The sequence below is a fragment of the Bombina bombina genome, chromosome 11 (genome assembly GCF_027579735.1).
Source record: "Bombina bombina isolate aBomBom1 chromosome 11, aBomBom1.pri, whole genome shotgun sequence".
In the NCBI taxonomy this organism is placed as follows: domain Eukaryota; kingdom Metazoa; phylum Chordata; class Amphibia; order Anura; family Bombinatoridae; genus Bombina; species Bombina bombina.
This window is the reverse complement of record NC_069509.1, coordinates 54,806,554-54,816,426: the sequence shown is the minus strand read 5'-3', so window position 1 is coordinate 54,816,426 and position 9,873 is coordinate 54,806,554. Positions and strand designations below refer to the sequence as shown.

The window sequence follows — 9,873 nt, the reverse complement described above, 5'->3', positions numbered from 1 at the left end:
TCACTTTCAAGTTATTTAGCATATGAGTATTATGTCCCTTTAAGCACCGCACGTATCTTTTCAAACTGACATCTCTACGAAACAGAAGCAGCATACATACGTAGCCACCAATCACCAGCAGTGTCCAGCTCAGCACAGGAGCATTTCTGGTGAATGATTGTAACTATACCCTTTTGCAAGGGTTAAATACAGTCACAAGAGTTGATTTGCGTTTTATAATAAAATGAACTGACAAATTAGAGCATTTTAGTGTAGAATCGTAATAAATTAAGCTGTATGCACAATAGACGTTCAAATTGTTTTAGTATTTTCATTCTCTTTTTTTGCACGAATAAGACATTTTACATAAAGAAGTTCTATATATCACTGTACAATTGTATGTTTGTAGTTTTGTGTCTATTACAATTTATTTGTTTAAAATATAAGGAATTAATAATAAGGGTTTGGAAACCTCTCATTTTGATCTTTGAAGAACTGCATTGTTGGTCCCCAAATTCATTATTATAACTCACAATGCAGATAATAAACTCATTCACTCATTACAAGCTTTCATTCACCTCATTGTACCTTTACAATTCATTCGTATTCTAGTTATAGGCAGGCACTCTTGTACCATTGAATTCATTTGCTCTGTACCGTGATGTGCTGCTCACGCGCAGTGACTTCCTTACTTAGAAGTCTAATGCAAAAGGTATCTAAATATCTTTCACGCCATAAAATTCATACAATAACATGTAGTAAATTCCCCATCTCTTGGTAACGCGTGGAAGAGAATAAGGGATGATGTGCGTGTGCGCTTCCCTAAGCTCAATTAAGAATGTGCAGGAGGGCAAAGGATGGCATCTAGCAGGATAGCCCAGTGACAGGAAGATTGTGCTTGGGATCGAGTGGGACCTATGTTAATTATGACGCATTAAGTTGAGCCTAGATAAGTCAGTAAATGCCCACCAAGGGCTGGAGCGTATATATCTTGACAAGAGTAACATAGGGGGTCTGCAGAACAGGCATAGTAGGAACAGATACCAAAATAGATATTGGTCAAAATGTCCAACGTTCATGGGTGCAAATGTGTTCCGAAGCAGGGGATAGATATGTATTTGTATCCACTTGCTTCCTCAATTTTTGTTTAGAGTGCAGGCTCTCTTTTAAATTGTAGTAGGTAGTGTATTTAAGTATCTTAAAGCATTAATATTGGACATGTAGTGTATTTAATTGCCATGATGCAATCCCTTTGGGATTTTAGGATATTTATATATTTTAGAAGCAGATTAACATTCATCAACATGTGGCATGTGAAGGGGAGGGAATATACAAAGACATGGCTGATGACCATGATGTTTTAATGGAGCCACAGAAGAAGCAAAATATATATATATATATATATATATATATATATATATATATATATATATATATATACACACAGAGAGAAAATATAACCTGTAAACTGGCAAAAGCAGGTAAAACTCGGAGCAGGAAAAGCGGTAAGGATGGGGAGACATGGTCTCTCTGCCATTTGCAGTAACCACCACATAATCTGTTCACACAAAGGAATACTGGTTGTTCACAGCCCGAGCCCGGGAGGCAGCACTGTTGGCATCACTAGCGTCCTCTGAGCTGGCAACTCCCGGCTGGAGCTGCTGCAGGCGAATTGCTGCCTCTTCCTGGTCTTCTGCAACTACTACCCCCTCTTCGTGCTGAGCAACTGGAGACTCCGGAAGGGGCCTGTTGGTCAGTGGCTCCTCTGGGGGAGAGGTGTTCAGCAGGTACCATGGGGGTTGTAGTGCCCCCTCTGAGCTCTGATGTCGAGATAAAGGGTGAGGGGGCAGGGGAGGAGGATTACGGCTGTTGGCTGCCTCTGCAAAAAAATAAATGAAACAAATTAGAACAAGAAATGCTTCGTATAAGGATTAATTTTAGTACGGAGAAAAGATAAAACCCACAAACATCTGTATCAGTAGTAGATAAATTGCATGCTCTAATTATAGCTTAAATTTTTGCTCTAGAATGTGCCTAAGTTCAAATATTTGAGATAAAAATTATTTTACCAATGTTCAAAACTGACACTGTATATAAACTTTAGTATATATTTTATAGGATTTTATCCTTCTGCCCAATGATACACCAATAACAGGCTTTATTTTGAAATGTAAAAGTCATTGCAGAATAAAATTATTATACGAAACGACTATTTCTAAAGACTATCCAAAAGGTAAACCTGTCTGTCTGCTAATAAATTAGTACTACCAAAAGTAAAAAAAATCCATCATTAGTCATATAGGTCTATTTCACTTCTTAATACCAATTATAAAATACCTATGAAATTGTTATTAATGGACTTAAAGGGACAGTCTAGGCCAAAATAAACTTTCATGATTCAGATAGAGCATGTAATTTTAAACAATTTTCCAATTTACTTTTATCACCAATTTTGCTTTGTTCTCTTGGTATTCTTAGTTGAAAGCTTAACCTAGGAGGTTCATATGCTAATTTCTTAGACCTTGAAGGCCACCTCTTTTCAGAATGCATTTTAACAGTTTTTCACCACTAGAGGGTGTTAGTTCATGTATTTCATATAGATAACACTGTGCTCGTGCACGTGAAGTTATCTGGGAGCAGGCACTGATTGGCTAAACTGCAAGTCTGTCAAAAGAACTGAAATAAAGGGGCAGTTTGCAGAGGCTTAGATACAAGATAATCACAGAGGCTAAAAGTATATTATTATAACTGTGTTGGTTATGCAAAACTGGGGAATGTGTAATAAAGGGATTATCTATCTTTTAAAACAATAAAAATTCTGGTGTAGACTGTCCCTTTAAAGGGATATGAAACAATTATTTCAGGATTCAGAGAGGGCATACAATTTAAAAAAAAAAAACTTTCCAATTTACTTTTAAAACCACATTTGTTTTGTTCTCGTGGTGTGTTTGTTGTTGTTGAAGAGACATCTAGATAGGTATTGTGCAAGTCTGGAGCACTACATTGCAGGAAAATGGATAACATTCTTACAAAACTGCTGCTGTGTAGTGCTGCAGGCACGTGCACTCTCCTAACATTACATCCATACTTTACAGCAATGGATACCAGAAGAACAAAAAAATGAGAATATAAATAAATCAGAAAGTTGTTTAAAATTGCAGGCTCTATCTAAATTGTGAAAAAAAATGTCTTTTGAGTGGGCCTTTAAAGGGCCATTAAACCCCCAAAAAATTATTTCACGATTCAGATAGAGAATACAATTTTAAACAGCATTCCAATTTACTTCTATTATCTAATTTGGTGCAATCTTTAGATATCCTTTGTTAAAAAAATAGCAATGCACATTGGTGAGCCAATCACATGAGGCATCTATGTGCAGCCACCAATCAGAAGCAACTGAGCCTATCTAGATATGCTTTTTAGGAAAGAATATCAAGAGAATAAAGCAAATTATATAGTTGAAGCAAATTAGAAAGTTGTTTAAAATGGTATTCTCCATCTGAATCATGAAAGAAAAAAAAATAGGTTTAATGTCCCTTTAAGTATTTGCTTCCATACCGGATACATATAGATCACTGGATTTTAAACCTGTCCTCAAGACTCCCTAGCAGGCCACATTTTGAGGATATCTGAACTGGAGCACAGGTGAAATAATCAGCCGATTATGAAACATGGTTATTTTACCTGCTCTCATCAAAGGTAATCCTGAAAATCTGACCTGTTGGGGAGGCCTGACCAGTGATATAGATCCAACATTTTCTTGTAAAGGGGAGATTATTGCTTTATAACATAAGAAGGCTTTTACATGTTTTAGCCAAGTATTGGCGTCAACGACCAGGAAACAACGTACTGTTTAAGGCCTTCCTGCTATAAGTGGAGAGTGCAAAGGCCTTAGACAGAAACTTATTAAATAATACAGTAGCTATGTTTAACTTGTCAGGTTTCCTTTATTTAAAATCATCAGTGGTTATTGTGAATCATACGCTATTGTTGTCTATGTAGGGAAACACACCAGAGGTGCCCAAAGTCTTATTTATTGTTTAATCTAGTTTCCTTGGCTATAAGATTGAAGAAAGGCAGATTTCCTTCTTTCTATCAAAATTTTGGTTAGTAGTCTTAAAATCAATTTGACCAGTGTTCTGATCCTGGATAAAAATAAATTAAATAATTTTTTATTAGAGAATAGATTTCTAATAAACATATCCAACATAAAGTAACTTAAAGGGACAGTCAAGTCAAAATTAAAAACTTTCATGATTCAGATAGAACATGTCATTTTAAACAACTTTCCAATTTACTTTTATCATCAAATTTGCTTTGGTCTCTTGGGATTCTTTGTTGAAAGCTAAGCCCAAGTAGGCTCATAAACAAATGTCTAAGCCCATGAAGGCCACAGTTAGAAAGTGCTAGTTCATACATGTCATATAGAAAACATTGTGCTTACTCCAGTGGAGTTATTTATGAGTCAAAAAGTGTATTAATATAACAGTGTTGGTTATGCAAAACTAGGGAACAGGTAATCAACAGATTATCTATATTTTTAAACAAACATTTTCAAGTAGACTGTCCCTTTAAGAAAGAAATTAGGTAACAAATTATTAAAGGGTAGTTTGATGCTGAGAATTTTATTGAATTTTTTTTTTTTTTTTTACATATGGAATGTTTTAAAAAAAGAACTGAGGATGGTTTATTTCATCTTGGATGTCCCCTTGGAAATTATAATCTATTAGAAGATATATTAGAACAGAATGAAGTGGGAATCTGAAATGTAATGCTGTTGTCTTTTCGTTGCTTCTGTTCTTCTCATTTTGAACTTATTCTGGGATATTAGACTTTGTGCATAAATCTGATTCATGCATTTTTGGTTACAGACTAATATATATATAATTTCTAAGCCCTTGAAGGTCACCTCTTATCTGAAATGCATTTGACAGGGTTTTCACAGCTAGAGGGCATTAGTTCATGTGTTTCATTTAAATAACATTGTGCTCCTGCACGTGAAGTTATTTAAGAGTCAGCACTAATTGCCCGAAATGCAAGTCTGTCAAAATATCTGAGATAAGGAGGCAGTCAGCAACAGCTTAGATACAAGGTAATCACAGAGGTAAAAAGTATATTTCTATAACAGTGTTGGTTATGCAAAACTGGGGAATGTGTAATAAAGGGATTATTTATCTTTTTAAACAATAACATTTTTGGTGTTTATAGCACACAATTTTGAAGGGACAGTAAATGGTGTTAAAATGTTATAGAATAGCATTTCCTTTTACAAAATATGTTAAAATATAAAATTAGGCAGTTAAAGTGATGGTAAAATTCTCCCCTTTTTAAAATCGGTTCTGGAATGTTGGTGATATTTTACATGCAGTTTAAATCATCAGTTGTAATAAAGATGCGCTATAACTTACTGATTAGACAACAATTCAAACCATTAGCTCACAGAATAATTTACTTTTGAAGTGGGCCTCGGAGTGCGAGGAATTTGAATTTCATATATATATAAAAAAGTTATAAAGCATCTTCGTTACAACTGATTAATTAAACTCCATCTAAAATATCACTAACATTCCAGATGTGAGAGTTTACCATCACTTAAAAAGAAAATTAACCTAGCAGGTGCAGACATCCTCTTTAGCGCAGCAGGGTTTTTTTTAACAGTGGCCACTGTCTAATCGCAGCACGCTTGATCATGCTGTTCAACTAAATGCAGCTTGCCGACAGCTTTACCTAGCACGGGAGCACACTGCGTTTAGTTTAATGCAGAATTATGTTACATTTTTAACAATGTTTACTGTCCCTTTAAACAGCTGTTTGAATCATTAAAGATTAATTTTGAATTTGCTGTCACTTTAATGCAGCGTCTGTATCCCTTTAACTTAAAAATTTGTATTGTTTAAAAAAAAAAAAAATAGATTACGCCTTTACTACCCATACTTCAGCTTTGCACAGCCAACAATGTTATATTAATATACTTTTTAGCCTCTAAACCTCTACATTTCTGCCTGTTTCTAAGTCCCTACAGGCTGCCTCTTATCTCAGTGCATATTATTAGCTTTTCACAGCAAGACACTGCTAGTTTATGTGTGTCACGTAGATAACATTGTGCTCACTCCCGTGGAGTTACGCATGAGGCAGCAGTAATTGGGTAAAATGCAAGTTTGTAAATAGCACTGAGATAAGGGGGCAGTCTGCAGGTAGTCCCAGAGGTAAAAAGTATATTATAACAACAGTGTTGGTTATGCAAAACTTGGGGAATGGGTAATAAAGGGATTATCTATCTTTTTAAAGAATAAAAGTTTTCAAGTAGATTGTCCCTTTAAAAATATAACGGCTGTTCAGTAAGGCCACTGATAGGATTAAACTTCCACAGACTAATTAAGTAGTGGTAAAGCAGTGAAATAGACCAGAGCTGTAACATTAATAATTATCATGCAAAAAGGCAACATGCATTTACTGAAACAAGTATCTTTGATAAACACTAGAAATACTTGAACCGATGCGTTAAATTGAATGCATCACTTCCACATCTTGTACATTTTTTTTATTAAAAGGGACAGTGCACTGTAAAACTATCTACCCTTTAATTTGTTCCCAATTATACATTTTACCTGCTTTAGTGTATTAAATAGTTTTAAAATATTGCATTTACCTTTATTTTGGCATTTGAAAAAGTTGTCTTTCCCTGTGTATTTCCAACTATATTGAACATTTAAATACTTAACTATTGGCTATAAAAAATAATAATAATAATAATAATAATAATAAATAAAAAAAAATGTAAGCATAGCCAGCAGAAGAAACCAAACTCACAGTGGAAGGCAGAAGTGATAAGTAATACAATGTTAATTTTCAATTGTTCTCAAATTGGGCTTTGGTATACAGACATGAGAGATAATTTCTGTGTATAGAAAGTGATATAATAAGGAGATCTATTTTATTTCTTTTATGCTACACCAAGTTTAATGGTTGGTGGTGTCAAAGAACAAAAAAGAAAGAATAAAAATGGCTATTTCATATACAAAAATAAAACTTAATGATAACTTTCTCGCACATTTTATACTCTGCTGTTGGTATAACAATTTACTGGAAATACATTAAGGGGAAACCAATTTTACAGAAAACGGTCCCTTTAAATATATTGTGTTTCCTCCCCCCCCCCCCCCCAAAAAAAAAAGACACACAACCTGGACCAGTAGTAGGGAGTTCTGAGCAGTAGTGGAGGAAGAATAAATCACTCATATAAGTTATAAAAATAACCAAGCACACATGCTAGAAGCTACTGGTTAGTACATGTGTAAAATATCCACTTTACTGTTGTTCATGGAAACAAAGACTTTTTTTTTAATCTGAAATAAAGCAACAGACAACTGGCTCAGCCTACTGGGGATTGTTAGCGTGACAATAGCAAGTGGTTTATATAGAGCAGACAACCTCAAACTTGGCCCTCTATATTTCCAATGATGCTCAGCAAGCATATCAGCTGGATGAGCATCATGGGAAATGTAGTTCCAAAACCTCTGGAGGGCCAAGTTTGAGAATGTCTGATATAGAGTGTCTAAGATTTTGAAGTTGGGAAAATATTACAATTAATACATAAAAAAGGGACAGTATACACTAATTTAAATTTAACTGCATGTAATAGACACTACTATAAAAGAAGAATATGCACAGATACTGATATAAAAATATAGTATAAAACATTTTAAAAACTTACTTAGAAGCTCCCAATTTAGCACTGTTGATAAGGTTAGGCTGGGGGACACACTGAAAGGGACTGAAAGCAGACCCTCCCCTGCATATGAAAAGACCCATTATACAAACAGAAGTCTGTAGACATCAGTATACATCTACAACTTTGGGGCTTGGTTAGGAGTCTGAAAATCAGCACAATGTTATTTAAAAATAAGCAAAACTATACATTTTTACAAAAACAAACCCAGATAGGCTATAAAAATGGATTAGCTACAAAAGATTAATGCAAAGAAAATCTAGTGTACAATGTCCCTTTAAACTTTTCACTACACCAAACTAGACTCTCTGATTACATCAACATATTGTAAAATGGTTAGAAAATCTGCTGCTATCATAAAGCAAAAGATGAAATCCAGAATGTTTTAAATGCTGATACCAGCTCTTGTTAGTAATGACTGTGCAAATTGGTCCGAGCCACAGCATTACCGCAACACCTGTGGGCTAGAATAAAGGTGCTGTCCTGTGTAACACCAGGGTCTGCTCTCCTTCAATTTCCTGTCCCCTGGCAGGAGAAACTGTGGCAGGCGAGCGTATGAATATGAGTGGTTAGAAGCAGCACTTACATACAGTCATTCGCTCCAATGGAGATGGGGTTTGATGGTGAGTCTGGGATGCGGTGGGGGACCTCACACACGGTCGTTCTACTGTCAGCCCTGTCTCGGCCTGCAAAGAACAGACGGGGGCCAATCAGAGAAGAGGATGAGGTGAGAAGAGGGAGAAGTGGGACTGATGCATTTTGCGGAGGAGCAACAGCGTGAGAGAAAGTAAAGGACTGCTGAATTAACGCTTTAGGTAAAGCAGACACTTCCTCTACAGACTACAGGGCTGATAGTTCTGTAAACAGCCACAGTTTTCATGACTATTATCCACTGGCACATAATTACAAAATAATTTAAAATCTCTTCCTAGTATAATCAGTTCCTGTCGATTTAGCAAATTAAATACAGCTTGATTCCCCCAACAAACCAAACTTAACAGGATTAAGAGTCAATATAAATGTTAGTGCACGCTGTTTAAAATGAAGCAATTAAACACCTCTTGATTTTATATAAATTGTGCTTTTCTCACACCCCCTAAAGAGGCCAAAAAGCAAACGCTGAAACCTGCAAATGCTGCAAACAAAATATCTGTGATAGGCGCTGTGCAGAATTTGCAGGTTATAGAATGCTTTTTGGCCTCTTTAGGGAGCGTAGGACAAGCACAATTTTTACACAAAAGAAAGAGGTGTTTCACGTCCTTTAAAGAGCCATTATAGTAAAAAAAATTACATGATCTAATCTGTTAAGAACATGTCATTTTAAGACCCTAGTTTACTGTGGGGTTAAGCCCCGCAAATCGATTAAACAAATAGTAGTAATAACGCTTGGGACTTGCACAAGCACTGCTGTTCTCAAGCGGAAAACAACACTTATCCAATCAGCAGCGCTAGATGCACGACTCAGATGTGGAACGAGCACTGCTAATTGGATCAGCTGCATTTTCCGCTCTGGACCAAAAGTGCTCTACGAGTACTGAACTAATTTTTATAGTGTGTTTAACAGCAGCCTAGGGTCAATAGTCTTAAAATTACATGCTCTAATGGATTAGAGATATTTTATGATTATCATGGCCCTTTAACTGGTAGGCTCTGTGGATTAATTGGTTTTAATTAAATACTAGTCTTAGGTCTACTCTTCTGTGCATTTTGTTATAAAGTATAAACAATATTTAAAGCCACCATTATAGTCTACTATGACACAAGACATTCAATAGATTTAACATAAAGTGACATTTGACTGTAAATATATAATTTATACATCAAACACAAAAGAACATGCAGGTTCTGCAGGAACCCAGATAGGCACAAGGCTCAATATGAAAGGGACACTGAAGTGTTTAATTCCATTTAATTATAGCTGAGAACAAAGATTTAATTTCTTATCTAAAATATATAATAGAGCTATTGCTGCTATTTTTACTGAGTGAAGTAACACTGAGAATCAAGTGATGGCTCTTGTAATAAATAAGAGCAACACAAAGCAAACAAAAAGTAACTGGTTTGCAATGTGACATTTTAGAAATAGACATTTAACACCTTTTGCTTTTGTGTAAAAAAAATGTTCTTTGTCCCACGCTCCCTAGACAGTTCAAAATGCAAAGTCT

The 9,873-nt window shown here is 35.4% G+C and overlaps 1 protein-coding gene across 3 annotated transcripts in view; it reads right to left on the bottom strand.

Annotated features, from left to right (window-relative positions):
• Positions 1 to 296: 296 nt before the first annotated feature.
• SH2B1 (SH2B adaptor protein 1) overlaps positions 297 to 9,873 on the bottom strand; it is a 28,280-nt gene continuing 18,703 nt past the window's right edge. For 2 of the 3 annotated variants that reach the window (XM_053694572.1, XM_053694573.1), the window contains 2 exons: positions 8,295 to 8,394; positions 1,704 to 1,858 (listed from right to left, as the gene is read on the bottom strand). In XM_053694572.1, coding sequence (XP_053550547.1) covers positions 1,840 to 1,858; positions 8,295 to 8,394 — 119 coding nt within the window. In that variant the 3' untranslated portion in view covers positions 1,704 to 1,839. Of the gene's footprint in view, positions 1,859 to 8,294; positions 8,395 to 9,873 lie in introns of all 3 variants that reach the window. The other variant, XM_053694574.1, reaches the window with a different exon arrangement.